This window comes from Pleuronectes platessa, chromosome 21, assembly GCF_947347685.1.
Source record: "Pleuronectes platessa chromosome 21, fPlePla1.1, whole genome shotgun sequence".
In the NCBI taxonomy this organism is placed as follows: Eukaryota; Metazoa; Chordata; class Actinopteri; order Pleuronectiformes; family Pleuronectidae; genus Pleuronectes; species Pleuronectes platessa.
The window spans coordinates 9,128,890-9,151,861 of NC_070646.1; the positions used below are offsets into that span (position 1 = coordinate 9,128,890).

The 22,972-nt window shown below is 46.8% G+C and overlaps 2 protein-coding genes across 4 annotated transcripts; both read right to left on the minus strand.

Moving 5' to 3' along the window:
• Positions 1-170: 170 nt before the first annotated feature.
• irf3 (interferon regulatory factor 3) lies at positions 171-6,045 on the minus strand. 2 transcript variants are annotated; one of them, XM_053413220.1, is made up of 11 exons: positions 5,833-6,045; positions 4,637-4,821; positions 4,364-4,535; positions 3,426-3,505; positions 3,255-3,315; positions 3,044-3,109; positions 2,666-2,911; positions 2,391-2,481; positions 1,472-1,761; positions 1,266-1,384; positions 171-842 (listed from the first exon to the last, which is right to left on the minus strand). In XM_053413220.1, the coding sequence occupies exons 2-11, from the start codon at positions 4,799-4,801 to the stop codon at positions 729-731; spliced, it is 1,404 nt and encodes a 467-aa protein (XP_053269195.1). In that variant the 5' UTR covers positions 4,802-4,821; positions 5,833-6,045; the 3' UTR covers positions 171-728. The 2 variants fall into 2 exon arrangements, with proteins under 2 accessions (XP_053269195.1, XP_053269194.1); XM_053413219.1 differs by having other exon boundaries at positions 5,819-6,045.
• A 780-nt stretch (positions 6,046-6,825) lies between these two features.
• Positions 6,826-22,733, minus strand: prr12a (proline rich 12a). 2 transcript variants are annotated; one of them, XM_053413546.1, is made up of 15 exons: positions 21,378-22,733; positions 19,366-19,523; positions 18,775-18,936; positions 13,859-18,507; positions 13,369-13,596; positions 12,543-13,242; positions 11,803-12,329; positions 11,536-11,652; positions 11,253-11,386; positions 10,352-10,854; positions 10,132-10,251; positions 9,565-9,662; positions 9,013-9,144; positions 8,401-8,496; positions 6,826-8,220 (listed from the first exon to the last, which is right to left on the minus strand). In XM_053413546.1, the coding sequence occupies exons 1-15, from the start codon at positions 21,458-21,460 to the stop codon at positions 8,086-8,088; spliced, it is 7,842 nt and encodes a 2,613-aa protein (XP_053269521.1). In that variant the 5' UTR covers positions 21,461-22,733; the 3' UTR covers positions 6,826-8,085. The 2 variants fall into 2 exon arrangements, with proteins under 2 accessions (XP_053269521.1, XP_053269520.1); XM_053413545.1 differs by having other exon boundaries at positions 13,339-13,596.
• Between the last annotated feature and the right edge of the window lie 239 nt (positions 22,734-22,972).

Below are 22,972 nucleotides of genomic sequence, written 5' to 3' on the forward strand. Positions count from 1 at the left end.
TTTTATTAAGGCTTCTTAATAATGTCTCTTCAGTCAGATGAGCTGAGACCCATAAATAAGTCCGAGTCTGATTCCAGATGTTCTGATCACATCTGTGTCGTCGATAACTGCGACTGAAACCTTTCTTTCTGTGCGTTTGCGTTTTTTTCCAGTAAATATATAAGGATTCATTTCATTTATAAACGCTTTTATTCTGAAACATTTACATTGACAATGTAAACAAATTACCAAATGATCATTTCACATTTCAAGGAAATCGAATCACTTTAGAGAAAAAAATTGCAGTTGGGCCCAACAGCACAAAATGAAGCCGGAAGGCACTTATCTCACCACAAACACATTATTTGCCGGACCTGAACGCAGCATGAGTCACTGTTAACGTCTGCAGCTGATTGACAGATCTCCTTTCTTTGACTCATTCTCTTGCAACAAGTGGGAAATGTTATTTTTAAGAGGAAAAAAGCTGGACTCAATATTACACAGATAAACAGAGATCCCCCCTGTCAAATCCATCCGGATCATCGTCTCATTATATTATATATGACAGTATCAAAATGTATATAAGATTAAATGTGCTACAAATATATTCTCCTTCTATATATTTGCTTGAAACCGTCTGTGTATTGACCGCAAACACAATTATTGTGAGCACCTGATCCGAACCCCTGGCTCTCTCCCTGGTTGGTTTCAGGGTGCAGAGTGAAATCCTTCAAGCATCTCGAAGTACATCAGCACATCTCCATCATCTCTTCCAGGGACAACTGCAGCTCCACAGACTGCAGGGAGGAGGCGCCACCATCAACGGCGAGTTTCTTCAGCAGCTCTATAGAAGTCAGCACCACCTGAGAAAGGGACGGGCAGAGGGGGGGCAGAAATCAGATGACAAGAATGACAAAAGGTGCCCGAATGTGACGTAAGAAGTCGGCGTGAGCTCAGGCAATGAGACGTGTCGGGCTGGTTTCTTTAACTTTTTTTTTTTCATTTCTCTGCATGCATAGCAGGAAACGCTGCTACACCTGAGGGATCAGCCGTCACCGCTGGTATTCAGGCTTTTGTTCTCTCTCTGCTATTAATCAATACCGAGACAGAATTGCCTTTTGAAAGGTGCCGCTAACTACAGCTCCCCGGAGTGGGCAATTTTGGGGGGTTTGATCACTCATGATATTTGATGGAGGTACATGAAGAAAAAAAAAGGGAAATCTACCACACCGACATTCTGCTTTAAGGTCTGTGAGGGAGTGTGAATAATTCAAAGGTTTCCTAACCTCCACTGTGATGAGTTTCTTCTCCCAAGGCCTGTTGTCTGGGTCAGGCCACTTCTCCCCGAGGCAGAAGAACAGGGAGCAGGGGGGGCTGTCTCTCCCATTGATGAACTCCATAATTCCTAGCGGGATCAGACCAGCCCACTCTGTCAAGGCGACATTTATTCGTGGGTGTGCTACGAAGCTGCATTGTGTGTCCTTTCACCCACCTCGCAGAAAGTCTTTGAACATGTAGAGTGGCTGCGGCTGCAGTTTCGAGATCTCCTGAGGCGGTTGGTTGCGATCGAACCTGGAGAAGCTCCAAAACGCTTTGATCTCCCCCCGTCGCTGGCCGTAGACCACATGGCCGGACACGCCCACATCCAGGCCGCCGCCCAGCTTGTCCAGGATGCGTTGGGTCAGTTTGGCTTGAGTCTGATCCGACATGGCTCCGGGACTCGGCAGGAAGACCCTGGTCAGGCCGGACTCGTTGTCCAAAACTGGCCCCACGAATTGAGGGCTGATGTGATGACAACATGTATTCATATGGTTATTGAGTATTTGAACAGCCGATCATATAATCAGTAAAGAAATAGTTCGACATTTTGAGGGAATATGCTTATTTTCTTTATTGGCCGGATGAGAGGATCTCACTCTCATGTCTGTAAGGTAAATATTAATCTATAACCAGAACAAGTTATTAGCCTTGCGCAGCATTAATATTGTTAACAGGAGAAGGAAACAGCTTAGACTGACAAAGTGAAGCCAAAGCCTCTTGATTGCCACCTAGTGGCTGGCTGCAGTATAGGTCATAAACCCAACCACTTCTGGGACAAACGGCAAACTAAAAACATGTCAAATAAAATGTTCTCATAGATGCTTGGTCAAGTGTGTGTATTGGTGGGATTTTGATAATGTGGCTGCCTCTCCTAATTGGCTCCAGATACACAAGATGGCAGCCATGTCCGTATACGGGTTATTTGGCTACATTTCTGGACCCTCTGTTTCCAGTCTTTGTGCTAAGCTAAGTACCGTACAGAAACAAGAATTCCCCAAATCTATAAATGTTCCTCTGAGTCAATTTAAGGCTCAAGTGTTGATTGGAGCATCTGTCTGATATGTGGGATGAAATCATTACTCTGATGTTACCTGTAGACCAATCGGATCCCAGCTTCATTCAGGTCCTCGTGCTCCATCACCTTCAGCCCTCTGTAGAACACCGACACCCTGAAGTGAGTCTCTGAGGTTACAGGAAGAGGAGATGTGCATGAGAGCCGGTTAAAGAAATGGCCACCACACCAGGCCATGTAGTTTATGAATGTCACTCTAATAGATGTTCATTTTTAATACTATCATAGGAGGAGATTTTTGAGTGATTGTGTGAACCCCACGTTTCCTTTGCACAGCGCCGACTGTCAACTCACTGAAATGATCTCCGTTGTTGGTCTGGTTCATGGTGTGTAGGAACTGCTCTGCCAGCTGCCCGTCACAGGCCCCTCCCACAGCTCCCCCCTCTGGATGTGCCGGTTGCTCAGGCAACCCAGTTTCACTGCCCGCACCCTCAAACGTTACTGGATACTGCTGTTGCCCGGGCAACGCGTATCCACCAATCACCACCTGATCCTGCCGCTGCTGTTGCTCGGGAACAGGCTCAAAGCCTGTGGTTTCCTCTGTAGAAAAGTTGGAGAGCAAAATAAAAAAAAAGGGTTTTCGAGGAAAGTACCTTGTGTTACTCTTCGGCTTCCTGCGCGTGCTGCAGCAGCGAGGAGGAAGTGAATGAGGAGCAGGGCTGATCAGTGTACCTGTCTCAGGACCAAGGCTCAGTCCCTTCAGACACTCCTGCAGAATATCATGGTTGATGGTGGGCTCTGCCGGAAACATTGATTTATTCAGAATCATCTAAACAGAGATTGCACATTTCTAGTAACTCTCAAATTAATTGCAAAATATAGTAGTTAATGTGTCTTCTAAGATACACAAATCATGCAAGTAAAAAAAATAGAGCTCCTTTACCTGTAAACACAGTGTCCTCCGCCAGGTAGAGGCAGTCCTGAAAGCACGAGATGTCCTGGCTCTAATCACACACACGCACCTGAATGAGTTCGGATGTAGCTGCATCGTTGCACAGCGTTTACGAGGCACCTGCATACATCCCCAGTCAACCCCGAGAACACAGGCACTTACCTCCTGGGTGGGGAAGCCGCAGTCCTCGAGCAGAGCAGAGTCCTCTCTGACGAGGGCTCCAGGCGAAGACTTGGAAGAAGCTTTGAGGGTGAAAGCAAAGAAATACGCTTACTATCTTTTTATTCTCCTCCAGAACACAGCGTTGGTGTTGTGATCCCACAGATGTGAACAGAAAGTGGACAACATTAGAGAACAGAGATGTTCTGATAGCGTTTCTCTCTTCCCGACACCTGGAGTCTGCGTATCGGACGATTTACGATTACTGAACCGATACCACAGTGTTGAACAAACAGAAAACAACTCATATAATGAATTGTAGCAGCTGGATTCTACCAGCTCTGTATGCAAGTGGTACAATTACAAATACGTGCAATACAATTTTTGTTTGGCGGCCTTTACAGAAAAAGAACAAAACTAAATAGGAATACACAACAATAACTTCCTTTAAAGGTTCGGTGTGTAGGACGATGGCGACAGGGATCTATTGAATTTATAAAAATAATCCTATTGATGTTTTCACGAGTGTTTGTCATCTAAATTGTAGGAGTTGTTGTTTTCTTGACTCTAGAACGGGCCCTTTACATTTAAATACTTTGTATCTACATCGGGAGGCGGACATTTTTTCTTTACAGTAGCCCAAACTGGACTCACACCTTTACCAAATTTCTGATGTTACTCTACCGGAGATCCTTTCTTCTTCATTGCTCTAGAAACAGAACTTGCCAGTGACAGTACAGTGAAACCGTTGGTATGGATGGAGCAGCAGAAGAGAAATGATTTCTGGGGAAATAAAACTGGGAGAAACTAAAGACATGGTATCGGATCGGTGCATTGTTGTACAGTGCATCACAGGATCAAGTCCTCTTCAACTTGCCTGTTATCCACTACAATAAAAGTCCAAAGGGTGATTGTCTACGGACGCCCCAGTGGGTCCTCACCTCCTGACGCTGACTCGTTCGGCCAGTGAAACACTTTGTGAGGGTTGGCGGTTTCGTTCTTGCTGTCGCCGACCAACTTAAAGCCTTTTGATCGCAGGGCGCTGCGGAAGTTCCTCTTCCAGACTGAGGCATCTCCATTGGCCCGGCCATTGCCGCTCACCTCAGCCCAGGCCTAAAGGGAAGTGAGAGGTAGAAGGAGTTGAACTATATGAACAGATAGACGTTGACTACATGATGGACAACTTTAAAACGTGATTCCTGTCCTAGCGTTACCTTAAAGATGAGCACGTCAGAGTCGGAGGAGTCCTGTCTCAACTTGTGTTTCCAGGGGACGGAGAACTCTGTCTTCTCCGGGTTCGTCCACTGGACACCAGGATAGCGGCCGCTGTCGATCTGCGTCTGCAGCCACGGGATGAGCAGCGGCTTCGGTTGTGACATTTCTGCAGGAGCAAGTTGAACTGAGGAAACAGAGAGAATTTAATCCATTGAATTGTAGTCATGGATTTAGGTTTGGTTTTATGATATTGAGGTGATATTATCTATTGAAACTCAAGTGTTCATCAGATCAACATTCTAGTCTTTTAAGTTGAATACAACAGATTAATAGTTTAATAATCTTAATTATACATATTTATCTATAGTTTTTGTGTTTAAACTCATTATAATTTTCTTATCCATCTGGAAAGACACGTTTCACCTGCAGAGGGGGCTATTTACTAATTTTTCAACACAATTAATACAGCAAAGAATTATCATTGGTATCACATTAGTATCATTAAAGGCATCTAAATAATATGAATTGCTACTTAAACATTGGAATTTCGAATTAACTGTTCATTTAGATTTAAAATAATGATTCAATTAGAGAATTACAATTAAAACTAATTCAGGTTATATGCAAATGTGAATTATTAAATATAATATATATTTTTGTTTCTTTTGAACTGACATTACTATACAACATTTACAAAGACTGGGAGCAGGGAAACAGCAGTAGCCACAATTCCTTCCCAGTGGCGGAGATTAAATAACTGTACGATAGAATTAATATAAATCAGTTACCATTAAAAGCAAATATCATCATTATTATTAGAATGAAGGATAACTTTCCTCACACGTTATCATTAAATGATCAAAGATAGAATAGCCTGATTTCTGCAGAGCTCTTGGTGCAGCTCAGATTTCTGAATCTCTGAATATCAGGAAAGAGGAAGCAGGACAATATGAGGCCTGAGATTCAAAACAAAAAATACTCTGATATGAGTAAATAATGTCTGATTAGAAAAAGTACTAGTAAAGTGAAGTAAAAAGTACTCATTCTAAAGAGGCCAATATCCATATTAGTGCTGCATCAGACTTTTATAACGTTTGGTCTTCACTGTTGATTGTAGGAAAATTTGTTCTTTGTTGAAAAGGATACGTTCACAAACAGTAAAGTACAGTAGCTGTCCTCACCTGTAGTTTCTCACCTGAGGTTCCTGCCTGGTTCAGTGCTGAGTTCAGGTACCGGGGTTTCTCTGGGGTCAGGAGCCGGACTTGTGATGCAGGACAGCGGCTGCAGGTTTGTGATGGAGTCGCAGTAGATGTGAAACACTCTGAGGAGCTGGAAGCTGCTGAGAGAAAAACACACACGCATCCGCCGCTTCGTGAAGTTTCCTTCACGGGAAACTCCGACTCTTTCAGTTTCGTTTTCCAGTTGTGACGTCAGCATAGAACGCTAGGTGGGGCCAAACACACGCGTCTATATCGCTATACTTGTGAGGACATCACGTAATTACAATTGAAAATATTTTTTATTTTCATAATGTTATGACGTTTTCTCATTAAAACAAGACCTAATTCTCATCGTATGACATTTTCGAAATCTCGTAAAAATGTAATCTTCATTAAGGCCCCAATAGTCTCTCATATTGGTTCAGTTGTTTTGTTTTTAATGATAAATGACAATTTGTCTTATTTAAAATTTATTTCAATTCATGATCAATGTTAATATGTTTAAATTTCCACATTTAACTTGTGTTGAGTTGTGTATTGAACCATAACTGTGATATCATAAATCATATTAATGGGTGCTTGTCTCAGATTTGAGGTGAGCACAAAGAAACCGTTCTCCTTCACCAACAACAATGTGAAAAGCATTTCCATGCATTAGACTGGACCACAAACTGTTCATAAAGATGGATGATGTGTCTCCACTTCCTCCCACTATCCAGAAATGAAGCCAAAATGTCCCCAGAAAGAAAGCTGCCATCTTGCACAGATGATGTCATGTGGAGCCAGATTCTGCCCAGTAGCAATCAAGGGATGGAGGCGGTTGTCGATGTCCCGCCGATTACCTGCTCAACCAATTGTGAGTCAATCTCAGCTGTCAATCATCGTTCACCACGTGAGAAACGTGTCAAAGCCTCTTGAAAACAGCCTTTTGAATAAGTAGTATAGAAGAGTCGGGGAATCAAGCAGCATTTGTTCTTTGCAGATTTTATTTGTTTCTCAAATACAGGAGAGTTAATGTACAGAAGGACAAAGAATTTCATCAAGAACTGTACAATATTTACACGCCTTTTTTTCCTTTTTTTATGGAAAATTAGATTGTTTTCAAAATAAGTCATAGTATGGACAAACATCAAAATGATAAAAATGAAATGACTATTTCCTCTTTAAATATTACTTATTTATACTCCTTCTTCCCACATGGGAAATGGATAGTTTACTTCTTTTTCTTTGCACCTGCATGACTGATGATTGAACTGAAGAACGACAATGTTACGTTTCAAATAGAATTTCCCATTCCCTTCTTTTTTTTTTTCTTTTCTTCCTTTGTTTTTGTTATTTTACACCCACTGTATTTTATACAATATTTCTGTCTCTACGTCTGTTCTTTCTGTATAGAGGGGAAGACGACTCGGATATGTGGGTTGCCGATTGTACACTGAACCTGTGAAAAATCAAAAAAGAAAAAGGTATTTAAAATGTCCGGGCAGCGGACCCAGCGCTTGTGAGAGTTTAAGTTAAAAACCTCCTCATATAAATAATAAAAATGTGTTTATATATTATCACACAGCGGACTGGTGCTGCCCGTGACGTAACACGGGATGAGAGGGAGGGTGTTTGTTAACACATTTCATGTTTCTATCCGTAGACGAGTCCATGTTCACGTTTGCTCACGGCACGCTCGACACGCAGGTTAAAAAGCATTCTCACCCTCTTCCACTCTTTTCAAAAGCCAACAGTGAATGTTAGTCTTTTCAAAAAAATAATTTATGTAAAAACTAAGCGGTAATAGTTTCTCTTTGAACTATTGTCTTCATGACACACAGTTAACAAGATGTCAGTGGCTCCTCCGTTGACTTGGCAATTGCGGCTCCTCCACTTTTAGTCCTTTGTCCACCTCGCGTCGCTCCCATTTCAACAACCGTCAATTCCCTCTTGACCCACCAGCGGCCCCGTGTCTGGTGGGGTCCCCCTTCTCACAAAGTAAGATATTTCTTAAAGTCATTTATCAACAACAAGAAAAAGAAAAGAGGCCAGTGTCTGAGGTCACATGAACAGACCCGCTTTTGTTCGTCAAGGGCCTTAAAAATTCATCCTCAGATATTAGAGATTTGAAGAGGGTGGGGGGGCTGTACAGTAGGATCCATCTCTGTCCGTGTTTGGATTTTCTTCTCAATTTTTTTTTGAATCCGTTCGCCTTAATGAATTCTCTGCGTCTTGCTGCAGTTGGCTCAGGCTTTGGTGCTGAGCGTGAGCAGCTCGATGAAGGAGCCGAAGAGGGTGTCCAGCCAGCTCTGGTTGGCCATGCACTGCTGCACCACTTCCTCTTGGCCGGGGTCCTCAGCTGCCTGCTCAATGGTGTTGGTCTGGAAAAGTGGGATGGAAGCACAGATAATTGTGACTCAATCTACATATATGAGCTGGATCTGTGTCTAATGAGGTTTGTTGACTGTATTTGATGAGTATCTACAACCTCAAGCAACAAAAAACTAAACTTTTCAAGCATGACTAAAGTGTATACTGACCCTGGGGACACGCTTTCTTACCTCTTTCTTGCACTGTAAGAAGGTGTGGAATTTATAGTGATGAAGGGAGTGGTAGAGACTGTAGATCCGATACGACTCGGATGACAGTTTAAGGTCCTAAAAGAAGGAAGTTAGATTTAGAATTGTCAGATTATACCAGCATCAATAAAAAAAACAATCTCAGAGCTAAACGTCGATATAAACTCCGCAGTTCTGTGTGAGAAAGAGGAAGAGCGGAGCCGGTTCAGAAACTTGCAGCAGGTGCTTGAGGGGAAGCTCAAACTGTTTTATTCTCTCACTCATCAGCGATCCATCTGTCACACACACTCCACTGTTATTGCTTTTAACAGCAGTGGTTATATTTGTTGAGGCCGGGGTTTCAGTGTCTATTTTTTCGGCTCCTCAGGAAGCCAACATCACGATCCTCAAGTGCTTCAATTATCTCACCCAGAATCCAGGAACAATCACCTGGTCATAGGCTAAAAATGTCCTAAGATGAGCCCGTTATTGTTTGAGAGCTCAACAAATCAAATGTGAATAAAGGGACCATTCAAATTGAATAAATACGCTGTTAAATACATATAAAAGGCCCTGATGACTCATCACTGAGTAAGCACCCACAAAGAAGCATACCTGTGGTTTAGGCAGGGTCTTCTTGACTCTGTTGAGGGTCTTGCGGTTGTAAGCATCCCCACTCAGCCGCACCCTCACCACTCCTGAGTCCAGGGGGTCTACAATGATCTGGGGATAAGCATGCACGACTTCCTGTTGAGGGAGGGGGACACAGAATAACACTCAGTCACAGGGAGAAGAGATGCCTACCAAACATAACTTGCTTAATTTTGTATTTCAGCTTGAGTGGAGTGATTATTTTAACTACCAACACATTTATTGATGATCTGTTAATATCACTTGTTATAGCTTTAGTATAGTCTAGTTAGTAGAGACCAGGGTATATTTACAATGAAAAAGACAACCAATTCTACCACGAGGTGGCTTGAAACGGTAATTGTTTGACGTTTTTGCTTGATACAAGACACAAATATCAGCATATTTTACAGAATAGAACATATGCCCATTTAAATGAAAGGAGCACAGTATTATGAAATAAATATGCAGAAAATATTCAGCCATAAGAGAAAGAAAGAGAGAGTGACAGAGAGAGAGAGATTCAGGACAGATCACCTGGTGCTGAGAGTTCATGCTGACTCTCCTCAGCAGCCTCCTTTTCTGTTCGCTGAGGATGCTGTCAATCTTCCTCATCGGTGGGAGGTACAGCTCGTCTGGTGGCCAATCAACACAGAGGAAGTTTCATTAGCGATCATTCATGCTGCTGCCAATCATTATAATACGACAGGGCAGAATCAAAGAGGCTCTTTCTGGGTGCAAATTTTTCAGGATTCCGGGAGCTTTCCGTCAAACCTGTCACTTCCCGTTTATTTGGATTTCTTAAAAACCCATTAAAAGATTCATTTGAATATGCACGCTACACAACTTGCTAACAAATCCCCTGCTGTCGTAAGAGCAGGTTTTTTCAGCTGGATGACTTCATCTAAAACCTGGCAGGTGCTGTGATATTTATTGCAATCTTTGGTTGCCGACATTTAAGCTGTGAAAATATGGCACCAAAAAGGGAGGTCTGGTTGGATTACAGATATGTTCCTACACAATTAAAGCCTGAGCTTCACAATCTACATGTCACTAGACTTATAAAAAAAGCCAGTTTGAAGCATAACTGAGCTGATATCTCACCATCTGTGTCTTCCAGAGCTTGGATCATGTCAGGGTCCAGGGCCGTGCTGACCAGCATCTCTACGTAGCTCCTGAACATCTCTCTCATGGCACGGTTGTTCACTCCGCCTTTCACTGGCACTGAGTGGAAGAGAAGCAGCTTCATTATTACGGCCTCAAAAGGGGTATAAACTCTTCTAACCGCAAAATGCAAGCACAAAGAATCAAAATGGCAGCTCACTTTCAGTCTCACTAGCTGCCTCATCTGATGAGTCGGAGTCTGATGATGAAGGTACTTCCTTCAGCCACTTCTTCCTCTTTTTGGGCGGTGGCTCGGCCTTCACTTTGGCCGGCTTGGACTTGAGCGGGCGCTCAGCCTTTTCCTTCTCTTTCCTCTCCACCGCTTTCTTCTCCTCCTTCGCTCGACCTCGTTCTGCAGCACGTTTCTCTACTTTGTCCTGCTGCGGCTGCACTCGCTTCTCCTTCTCTCTCTCACGCTCCTTCTCATGCTCCTTCTCTTTTTCTTTCTCCCTCTCTTTCTCTCTCTCTCTCTCCTTGGCTTTAGGCACGACAGATGGAGCCTCCTTCTTCTCCCGTGGTTCTTTCACCGTTGTTGTGGTCGCTGTTCTTGTTTTCTCTCTCTGCTCGCGTTGGACTGGTGGAGCCACTCTCTCCTCTTTCTCCGCTACTTTTGGTGGCGCCTGGGACGCGGGAGGGGAGGCCATTCTCGGGAGGGACTGGCGTCTGTTGCACATGAAGGAATTGATTTACAGAAAGACAGAAGGAATCTCATTTTAGTCAGGTGTAATAGCAAAATAATTCAATATGTCATAACAGTTCATTCCAAAAGGTGAGATCTGTATCAATCGGCTTATCCTTTGGTCTTGTCTAAGAACAAAATTGCTTGTGAGAGTTGTGAGAAAAAAGCTGATTTCCATAGATATGCTCCCACCCCATCTTGGCTCAAATGATGGTTGCTCCATATTATCTTTTGGAACTTTTTGGACCAGCCCTTCAAACCTAAGCCTAGGCATTCAGGTGCTCAACTACAAGCCCCAGAGTCAAGGTGATTTTAATCCAGCTAAATCTAGCAAGAATTTATTTAATATGAATAGAGTTTTCCATTAAGTAAATACTGGTACCTGAGAGCAGGTGTGGCTCTGCGCCAAGGTCTCCGAGAGCAGACTCTGACGTAGTCCTTCTTATTGACATTCTCCAAAAACTTGACATAGATTCGCTGGTATCTCCTCTTGGCATCTCCGAAGTAGCCAAGATACTGACAGAAAAACAAATGACATACATTTAACATGATGAAATGACACATTTGGTATTTAGGCATCCATTTATATGCACACATTATGTACATTTCACCATATATACACTATAGAACCGTAATCATATTCTAGGATGTAGCAGTGAACTCACGTTGCTTGTGGCGCAGAACTGCCTCTGCCCATCTTTAATCTCTGGACTGAACTTCTGGAGCAGGGCTTTCTGCACCCTCCAGATGGGTGGAGGCTCACGGCCTGTCTGCAGAGCCAGCTGTGACGAAACACATGACACAGAACTGAGTACAACATGTCACTGTAACATTGCAGACACAGAAAGATTCAGATCTTAACAAATTGTTTTGGTTAAAAAGAGCATAACTTGATTTCCCCTTAATAATATACACACAAAAAACACAAATACCTTGAGAGTCCGGATGTCTTCCACTCGCACCACAAACTCGTCCCTTTCTCTGAAGATGCCCTCCCCTCCGCTTTCGCTCTCATCCTCCTCACTCTCTCCAACAATGGCAGCATCTTCTTGCTTCTGGGCAAGATGCAGCGAGGTGATTTTGGGAGCTGGGGGCTCTTCAGGAGAGGCGGGGGACTCCGGAGACGGCATGGGAGACTCCTTCTGAGTAGGAGGCTCAGAAGCAGGAGGAGGAGGGGAAGGAGGAAGAGGAGGGGAAGAAGGCGAAGGTGATGTCGCAGGAGGAGGAGTGGCAGGCTGAGGGAGAGGAGTGAGTGCGGGAGGTGATGGAAATGGGGATGTAGGAGCGATGGGGCTCGGAGGCTGGGAGGGCTCCTCTTGTTCTTCTGCTGGAGGCTGGGGTGAGGGGAGTGAGAGTGGAGGGAGGGGTGAGTGAGAGGGAGAGGAGGAAGAGGAGGGAGATGGGGGGATTGAAGGAGGTTCGGGAGTCGCTGGCTCTGGAGGGAGCTCGGGCAGCGGCACTGGAGGGGAAGAGGAAGTTAAGGTCACTTTACACATCAACTTACCACCATGTCATAAAAACTTGATTAAATTATTTTTTACAAATATATAATAAATTTAACTAAAATACAACTAATATACTATTACTAACATAATAATTATCCTACACTGAGCGTTATAGAAATAATTGATGGAAGAAAAAGGGATATGGAATGAATAAAGAGCCGCCTCACCATCAAGCTTAGGTGCACCCAGTGTTTCAAGCTGTGGTTCAATCTCCTCTGTCATATCATTGTCTTCGTCCCCTCTTATGCTTCTTTCCTCCTCAATGTCCTCCTCCTTGTTCTCCTCCTCCATGTCTCCATCTTCTAGCTGGAGATCATCAGGTTCATCAGAGTGGGGCTGGTGGTGGGGAGTATGCATGGTGGTCTGCGGGCTGAGCGTGGGGGGCTGCAGTGTGGGAGTGAGAGGGCCCTGGCTGGGTTGAGCCTGAGGCTGGGGAGGCGGAGGAGGAGAGAGGGGGGGCTGGATGTTCGAGGTGAGCTGAGGAGTGTCGTACAGAGCAGAAATGGCAGAGGAAATGCTCTTCTGGAGGTCCTGGTTCTTGCCCACCGAGTCTTCCTCATCAGAAGAGAATGAGGGCAGGGTCTCCAGGTTCCGCTTCAGCTCATCTTCCAAGCGCTTGGGGCTGGGGCAGTTGCCCAGAGCCAGACCACCATTCCCTTCACTGTCCCCAAATTGAGGTGGCGGGGGTGGAGGAGGAGGTGCCGGAGACAGTGGGCGCAGACCCCCTGGTTTACATGGTGAGGTTTCACCATTGTCATGCTCCATTCCTGGTGAGATGTCCAAGCCTGGAGGTCTCTTCCCCGTCTTGAGGAAGTCCAAGAATGAAGCAACAAAGCCAGCCTTGGACTCGGAGTCCTTATCATCCCCCTGAGAAAAAACACAAACCACAACTATCAAGCCATGAACTTAAAATAAATCCAATCAATTTGATCTTAAGCATTGTTAGAGCATTCTCTACTTAACAAAGCTAGGATACAATCCCGTAGCCGTTACCCTTTCCTCCATCCCCTCATCATCCACTCCTTCACCCATCATCTGGCTTTTCTGTTTGTTCTTGTCCTGACTTCTGCTGCTTTCTGTGCTGCAGGGGGGTCCAGGACTTAGGCCAAGTGAGGGAGCTGAGCCCACAGAGCCGTCAGACAGAGCGGGATCCGTGCCAGACAAAGAGTCTGTCCTCAGCAAGGCATCGGAGGAGGACATGGTTCCGATTGGTAATTTAATCTAAAATAAAAAACAGAAAACAGAAATATTTCAAGTAATGCATCTCATATTTTTAGCTTTTACACGACAGAACAGTTCAAACAAAGTGAGGAGAAAGTAGTGTGATGAAGCAACAGATTGCAATTTCAATTGCAGCTATGCACATACAAAAAAAAAAACACAAAATCTGCTTTACATTTCTCACTCTTACTAGTTAAAGAACTATGTGAACCACGTCTTATATCTGTGACTTGACTTATTTGAAAATCAGAAATCTACTGACCTTCAGAGGAGGAATAGGTTCGTGTTGCTGCTGCTGGGGCTGGTGATGGAGCTGCTGCTGCTGCTGCTGCTGCTGTTGCTGCTGCTGCTGCTGCTGTAGGTGATGGTGCTGCATCGGATCCTGCTCCTTCCCACTCATTTCCATGTACATGTCTTCCCTCCTTCCTCCTCTACCTCTACTTCCACGACCCCTGCCTCTGCCTCGTCCCTCCACGCTGAATCCTCCTCCCACTGTTGTACCACCCATCTCACCCATCATCCCTCTCGGGGTGAACGGCTCAGGCATCGGGCGGATGCGAGGCCTGCCTCTTGGCCTAGGGGGACCGTCTCTCTTGGGTCTAGTGGGCTTTCGGCCTCTCTTCTTGGGTCCTTCCTGAGGCATAAGAGAGTGTGAACCCATAGATGTGTATCCAGAGGCGTGATAGAAGTCAATGTCGCCCATTAAAGGGCTGAGAGAGCCACTTCCTCCTCCCTTTCTGCAACTGGACACCAGGTCTGGTAACAGGTCCGGGAGTCTCCGGCTGTTTAAGCGGATGTCAGCTGGCTGGTCAGCTTTATCCTCATCATCTTCAAACTCATACTCTTGAGCGTAACTTTTCTTAGGCAGTGTGTTGGGGTCCCTGCGCTCCTTTAACAGGTGGAAAGAGCTGGACTTGAGCAGTTTCTTGGGACGAGATGAGCAGAAAATGGGAGACTGGAGGCCTCCAGAACCACTTCCTGCATTACTTCCTCCAGGTCCACCAGACATTTTAGCTCCAACATTGTTGGGACCAGCATTATTGGGGCCCATACCCATAGCTGGGCCCTGGGACTGTATCAGTCCAAGCTGCTCAGTGTTGACAGTGGAGGGGAGCTCATGGGTTTTAAGGGAGTCTAGATCCAGAGTCATGGTGTTGTTGCTGGGCTCTTCAAGGCCATGACAGTACGAATCATAACCCTGATCTCCACCATGGTGACCCATTATGTCATAGCCCGCTCCACCACCGCCCCCTGCTCCACCCGCACTCTGTCCAGCTTTCATGGAATCCATTCCCTCTTGACCATGTTGGCTATCATTCATCTCTCCCTGCCCTGGACCTCCACCCCCTGCACAGCTTGACTTGTAGTCCTCTGTGCAAAACATGTCTTCCATTCCTGGAAAAAAGGAGCGGTCCTCGTCCTGAAGGAGAGAATCTGGGAAGCAGATAGAAGTTAGGGGCACAAAGCGGTTACTTTGTTGATTCTGGTCTGCTTTTTCCCCCGGGCTGACTGTGTCAAACTGGTGTTGCTCCGAGCGCTGCTGGTCCAACTGGCTCTGCTGTGGGGTGTGCTGGGATGAGAGCGGCTGCTGCGGGTCAGACTGAGACTGGGAGTGGGCCGAGGCAGAGGGTGCGGATATGTGGTGAGGAAGTGGGGGTTGCGAGTGAGGGTGATGCGAATGGGTTTGTTGATGCTGAGAGTGGTGCTGTGAGAGGTGGTGCATGTGAGACGGGGCAGATAAGCTCATGTCAGGCTCGGAGAGGAAGGAGTGGAGTTCTGAGGTTGAGTGTTGCTGCGAGTGGTGGTGGGACGGGTGCTGCTCCTGCTGTCTGTGTCGCTCGCTGCTTCCTCCGCTCCTCCCGCCGCTGCCTGGTCCACCGCGTCTGTCCTCAGCTACGTCTGCGCTGGACGTCTGAGAGAGGGAGCGCTCCAGCATGTCCAAGGAAGAGACCACTGTGCTTTGTTTCACCTGACTCTGCTCGTGCTGATGAGAAGGGGGCCCATGGTTGTAGTGAGCCGCAGCCACTTCCAAAGCCTGGGACTGGAGTTGGAGCTGGAGCTGGGTTGTTTGAGACTGAGACTGAGCTTGATGTTTACTTGCGCCAAGTCTCCCACCAGCGCTTTCCATTACAGCTTGCTGTTGGCTAATAGAGTGCTGTTGGGCATGAGAGTCCATTTTATGGTGCTGCTGATGCTGATGGGAGTCCATCTTCTGATGCTGCTGATGTGGTGGGAGGGAGTCCATTTTTGGGTGTTGCGGATGTGATTGGTGCGAGTCCATTTTGTGATGCTGCGGGTGCTGCCGGTGAGAGTCCATTTTGTGGTGCTGTTGATGAGGCTCCAGTTTGTTGCGGGTGGTGTGGGACAGCACCGACTGGAGCAGGTGTGGCGGCTGACGGGACTGATCGGTGGGAGAGTCCATGAGGGAGGCTGCAGCTTGAGACTGGGAATGCTGCTGCTGGACTTCCGGTGTTTTCCGAGGATACGGGATGTCAGCTAGCTCCTGTGACTTCTTTTGGAGCTCCATTTGAGGGTGGGTCGGCATCTGTGAGTGAGAAGCCACATGTTGACTATGTGAGGAGTGTTGGGGGGCAAGGGGGTGTTGGGAGTATGGGTCACCCCGCCCATAGTGGACTACAGAGCCTAGGTTGTCATGGTGATGGAGATGGGAGTGCACTTGTTCAGCGCTTCCCCTCCCTCCAGTGCTCCTGCTGTTTCCAACAGACCTCTCGCTCCTCTGCTGTTGCTGCTGTTGTTGATGGTGATGTTGTTGATGTTGCTGCTGTTGTTTCTTCAATGACATCTCCAGCTGGCTGTCCAGCCCTGATATTGCCCCCCCAGACCCCGCATTTCCGACTCCGGCCGTGGACGTAGCACTGTGGGTACGTATGACGCTCTGGGGGTGGTACCTCTCCTCAGAGGTCTTACCCATGTCATAGCTTAGCCCTTTGCCTGAATCAGTAGTTGGGGGCACTGGCTGGGGCTGAGACTGACTTTGTTGAGATGCCTGTTGGGATGGTTGTTGAGGATGGTGATGAGCAGACGGGGGAGTGGGACTTGCTTGGGCTTGCAGCAAGTGCTGTATCAAGAACTCATCGTCATCATCTACTTCCTCTTGGGATCTCTGTGAGCCCACCCCGAGCATAGTGTCTGTCTTTGTTTTAGAAGAGGAGGAATGATAGGACTGAGGTTGGGAGTTGGGGCCTCTGGTGTCGGGGTAGCCTTGTGGGGACGCCATGAAGGTGGGGGAGAGAACTGAGGAAATGTATTTATTAGAGCCTGCACCTCCTGGAGATTGTGTGGGGCAGGTGGGCACTGGGGAGTGCAGCCCTGGACGGATGATGCCAGAGTTGCCTGATGGGGAGGGGCTAGAGTCTTGAATATGATAGGACCCTCCACCACTACCTCCTCCACCTCTCTCATTGGTCATACTGTTTCCTGCTCCTCCTCCTGAGCCAGAGTTCCCGCTCCCTGTGCCAGTGCTGCTTCCTCCCCCTGATGCTCCACTACCTGATGAGCCACTTGATCTTAAAAGAGCAGGGGAGTGACCTGGGGCTCCGTAGCCTAGTGATGGGCTTCCAGCTCCACCCAGTGAAGATGGAAGTGATCCATAAGCAGAGTCGGATCCGTATATATCAGTGGAGTACGACTGGCTTCGTCCACCTAAACTCCCATATCCCTTCCCAGCAGTACCTGAGCTCAGGTCTTGGGCTTGTGGAGAACTGAAGCCTCCATAGGACTGAGACAGGTGGGAAGTAGGGGGCTGATTAGGGGAATATGACTGCGTTTGTTGTTGGGGTGGGGTCTGACCAGTAAGAGCAGCGGTGGGGTTCTTCACTGGCGGTACAGGAGAACCGTAGCCTGAGAGGCAGGATTTGGGTGCTGAGGAGGAGGAGGAAGGAGGCTGCTGCTGAGGGGCTGGGGGAGGAGGAGCTGGCTGAGGGGGTGGCTGCTGCCTGGAAGGGGCTGCGCTGGAGCTAGAGGTGGGAATGGAGTTGGAAGGATGAGCGCCAGAAGTAGCAGAAGAAGAGGAGGAGGAAGAGGACGTAGAGGAAGCAGAGGGGGGTGTGTGAGGAGTTCTTGAGGATGATGCTGAACTAGCGGAAGAATAGCCACTGCTGGAGCTGCTTTTCGTACCTTTTCCAGCTGAAGAGGATGACGAGGAAGAGGAGGATGACGAATAGGGAGGCTGGATGATTGGCCGATATTGCTCAGTGCGAGCGGGGGCTTTGTGGTCAGATGATGGGCTCTGGTCGCCCAGTGGGCTGCAAGAAAGGCCAGCATGTCTGTGGTGGGGGGCTATCTGCTGGTACCCCGCCCCTCCACAGCTGAGATAGTGCTGAAGGGAGTGGGCAGCAGAGGATGAGAGCTGTGACTGAGATGGAGTTGGCCGCTGGTAATGCTTGATAACACTGTCCTGGCGGGGCACGGCCCGTTCCTGAGCCGAATTGGACTGCGACTGGGATTGAGCCTGGGGCTGGGCCGAAGAAAAGACAGATGCATTATATAGCTGGGATGACTGGTCCTGGAGCTGTGATGACAGCAGGTTGAACTGGTGGGACTGCAGGTGCCTGGCGGACGACGCCTGGGCTGATGCGGCTCCCGTGGGATCCTGGCTGCCCCTGTAGGCAGCTGCGGCAGCACCCTGTGAGGACAGAAGTCTATCAAAACCCAGGCTAGACTGGGAAGGACCCTTTATGTGTAGTAGGGGGTCATGTGGGGAGAGCAGGCCATTGGACGTGGGACTAAATGTGGGCGTGTCTTGGAGGGAAAGGGAGCCAGTGGGGAAAGAACGGCTGGAGAAGGATGCTGGATGCTGATAGGCTGAGAGAGCAGAGGAGGAGGGGAAGGATCCAGAGCCAGGAAGGGCTCCAGAGATGAATAGCTCAGGAGGAGCAGGCGTGTGCATTGCTGTTGGGAAAAGGAAGACATATATTTCAAAATTACTCAATATCCATCAAACTACCATTTTAATTAAGAAATAATTAATAATAAATTAGGCACGACTAAGATGAACAACGATTACAGTAACGATGCTTAAATCCTAAATGGAAATTCACACATAGCAAAACTGTGGATTATAATGCAGCAAAACATTGGGAGGTTCTTTAAATGTCATGTTGACTGTGTGGCCTGTTTGAATGTCAACACAAGAGGGAAGATCTAACTCAGCCCCACCTGTCTGCCAGGATGGAGTGCGGAACTGGGAAAGAAGGGAGGAGGCAGAGGGTGGAGGTTGAGGCCCCCGGGACTCCAGGGCCGAGATCAGATTCATGACAGATGCATCTGGGGCAGAGGGGCTGGCATGGTGCAGGCCAGTGTCAAAGAGCCCTGAAAGACCTTTGGGAAGACAGAATAGTGAAAAATGATTAAGAATGCAAATTTTAACAAATGAAATCTAAAAAAGGAAAGAGGAAAAAAATGATTTGATTTTTGACAAGACTTAATCTTATCCCAGAAATATACTTGGTGAATCTGCTGTCACACATACAGAGAATCTAAGTCAAGAAGTCTGTAGTTCTTACTGTAACTACGAGTACATCATCCTCTGTAGTTGTAAACCAACCTAAGACATCAGCTAAACTTTATGAAAATCAATGGTGTGACAAAAAATTGGGCTGTGACATCTTCAGCTACAATTCATCTGAGCTACTGTATAATGTGATCATCTTTCAATGACAATCTACCAGGGCTTGCGTGGAGAGACACAATAAGTCATTGTCGGGGTCTCTTATGGTGGTGACATGGAAGGTATGACATTTATCTCACCCAAACTACGTCCAGCTGCTCCCCAAGCCCCGCCTTGGCCAGAGCTCCCTGGGTGGTGATTGGTGGCATAGCCCTGCAGAGGGTGTGGGGTGGCGTAGGCTTGTCTGTGGAGGAGCTCAGACTCAGGGTGGGATGATCTGGAACTCCCATATACAAGACTGGGGAAGAAGGAGATTGTCATTCACTTTCAAGTACATTTACATAAACCTAATCTATTCCCAAACATGTGACCCTTGAGAAAACACTGCCTAGGCGTGGGTCATGTAAAATATGTAAATAAATACAAATCTGACATGCAAGTTAATTGTTCTTTAATTGAAAAGAATGTAAAAAAAAAAAATCAAAATGCAACTTCTTAACATGTGGAAACCAAAATCATTTACATATTTAGGTTTAAGGGAGGATAATCTGATAAAAATAATAATCCACTAAAATATCAGTGGAAGAATAATATAATTGTTACATGTTATTATACCAAAATTGTGTTATAATGGATGTAAATCTGTCAAATCAGCAATAAAAGTGTCATGCAAAAATAATGGGACACTTAATTTGCAATTATAATGTCGCCTCGAGACCAAACCATAACAAAATTTGAAGATGTGAGCTAAACAAGCATCTTATTTTAAAGCTGTAGATGATCCAGCTGCAGAAGTTTGCGTTAAAAAAAACAGATGAAATGCGTGGATGTCTGGCAAAGGGAACATGTTAGCATTTGTGCTGCTCGCTGGTAGCACCGTCTAGCAGCGATGCACAGCTCTAAGGGGAGAAATGCAGACTAGGCCCAAACCGCAAGGCCAACGTTTTTACGTTTAAATAAACCATACGTATGTTATGTGCAGACTGATGCAAGTTGAAAATATGCATTTTGCCGAGTTCGTTTAGAGAAAAAAGGCCAAAGACCAGTTTTGTCTGCGACCACTTATTATGTGGGTACGGCTAACAGCTGGATGGAGCAGGTCGGCGCAAATGCATGCTAAAGTTGCATGCAAACACCAGCGATTAGCCAGGCTTGTTTACTCAAATATAATTTCATATTGTGGCGTGGTGGCTCCCAGGTACGTCCCGGCAGCTAGCCGTGCGTCTAAATATCACATACGCGCAGCCAAACAAGAGACAATGATGCTGGCGTGCACAGGCCTCACGTCTCTTCCATGCAACAGAGCGCTAGCTTGCAGGCTAACACAAGGCTAACAGACAAGAGCTATCCTCCACAGCTCTGACCATTCCCATCATTATCACCATCATATTGCGAACGCAACCTAGCCGTGTTATTAGCATCGTTTGTTTTCGACTAATAGCCAGATTGGGTGTTTGATGCGTAGGGACTGTGGGGATATTTCATTATGCAAATTAACATAATCCACCAGCAATTATCTGGATCACGATTGGGAGAAAATGCACGATAAATCTCAAATCAGGGGAGTGTGGCATCGCCCCTGTTGGAAGATGTGCGTTCCCTGCTTCCCTTTGCAGTGCGTAGCTACTGATATTGGACCTTCCCGGTTAATATGCATCAGTTCTTGTTGATGTCTGTCAGGGGGGCTGTTTTGAGGTGGATAGATAGATAGATAGGTGGTGGTGCTGGTGGGGGTTGCTGCGTCTGCACTCTTCGCAGTTCCCATCAATCCCGGTGAATTTATATCTATCGGGGGTCTGTATCCAGGCCTGCACACGGGGAACAATAATTCCTATGGATGCTCCAGACATGCACCCCCTCCCCCTCTCCCATCCTGTGCCAGGTCTACCTAAAAAACCCACGTCTGTCAATCACACTCAATTCATCTCCCCAACCTTCTCCTTTCTCCACCCCGCCCACCCCCACGACACGCACACTGCCCCATTCCTGCTTATAATATTATTACTATGCAAGTGTTTCGGGGATGACAATGCACTGCACATTAATACGAGCCGTGGCACTGGATCATCAACATAATTTGTTTACACGGGTCACACCGTGCCCTGCAAAGCGCCACTGATGCATATGCACATTGTCTGAATCCGATGCATACCTTGCTTTTGCCGATCTCTCGTAACTCCATCCTGCTCCTGCGCCCAGATCACCAAATCCTGTTCCCGGGTAATTTCTATCCATTTATGTGTTGGAACAAAAAAAAAAAAAAAAAACGTGTGCGATGAGGACGAAAAAGCAACGAGATCGTCGCGACAAGCGGATCTCGGAGAAAGAGGGAGAAAGGGGGGGATAGAAATCCCTGTGTTTCCCTTTCTCGGTTTCAGGCTATTTTCCCCGGTTTCATAAGCAAGTCCTCAGGAGTGGAAAACAGCATATTGAAAGAGAAATGGAGGGGAGGAGGAGAAAGCTGGATGAAAAAAAAGAGGGGGGTCTACGGGGTTATAATCCAACCACCTCCAAAAAAAGCCAGTCTTTCTCCTTTTCCTGCGTTTATCATTTCCCCGAATGGAGCTTCAGTCCAGAATCGGTCGCGGTCATGATGGAGATGCGGCGGATTTGGCCGGTGATGGACGAATTGCTGATAAACATTTGATTTGAATGCGTCCCTTTTTTCTCTCTCTCCCTCTCTCTCTCCGCCGTCTCTCCTCCCCTTTCTTTAGGCTAGTTTGGCTGCTACGCTGCTAACACCATAAAGGATCGCGATCGACGGGCCACGTTGGTAGCGACCGATCCCCGTAGACGAAGCGCAGAAATCCCCAATCTCACCCCCTCCACAAAAACAAATCTTTTCTCTTTCCCCCCTCCGTGCTTTACAAATGGTTCCCACCCCCCGTCTACCTCCGGAGCCGTGGAGCTAGCAGCAGATGCTAGCTGTCAGTAACGACGCATCAAAATAAAACAGGGCTGCTTTTCTTTTCCCCCCCGAACGCCCGCTCCCTGTGTCTCTGCCTCTTCTTTAATGGCCACCCGAGTAACAGCGAGCCTCACCAGCACCGAGGCCGAACACAAGCACGACGATAAATACGTACAACCCCCCCCAAGAAACGAGCTCGAGCGCGAAGTAAAAGCAGGCCGCGGCGTTTTAATATTTTTTACTCATTTTCCTCCAGAGTCGCCATGTTTGAAGGCGGCTCGCCGCTGTCCTGTCCTCCCTCGCTCCCCCTCTCTGTCTCACCGCCGAGACTCATTCAGTGTCTGCGGTGACCTCCATTCACCGGGCCGCTTCCCCCAGTCAGTCAGTCGGTCTGCAGGCGGCCATGCGCGCTTTTCCACACTTTCATCGTTATTGTTTGGCAAACAAAATGTGGCGTCGAGAATTTGACACGAGAACAAGAAGAAGAAGAAGAAATAGTGCGCTGTTTTGTCCTGGACGCTGTGATTGGCTGAGGCGCGTTCTCGGGTTTTCCAGGTTTATAATAAAATGCCTTCCGCAGTCACATCCACATTGTGCAGCCTGGTTTACACAGTTTCCTGCCCACAATCACATGATTGTAATATGTAATAACCTGCAGTGTTTGATTAAAACCGGTTACATTACAATAAATATGCATTTTCTCCTTTTATATGAACCGCAAATGCTTAAAATCACCAAAACCTATTTTGGTCCATTTTCCCCTTTGATTTTATTATTTGGACCACACATGTAGTGAGTGTGTCCACCTGCAGGTGGCGGTCTGGAGTTTATGGTTCTAA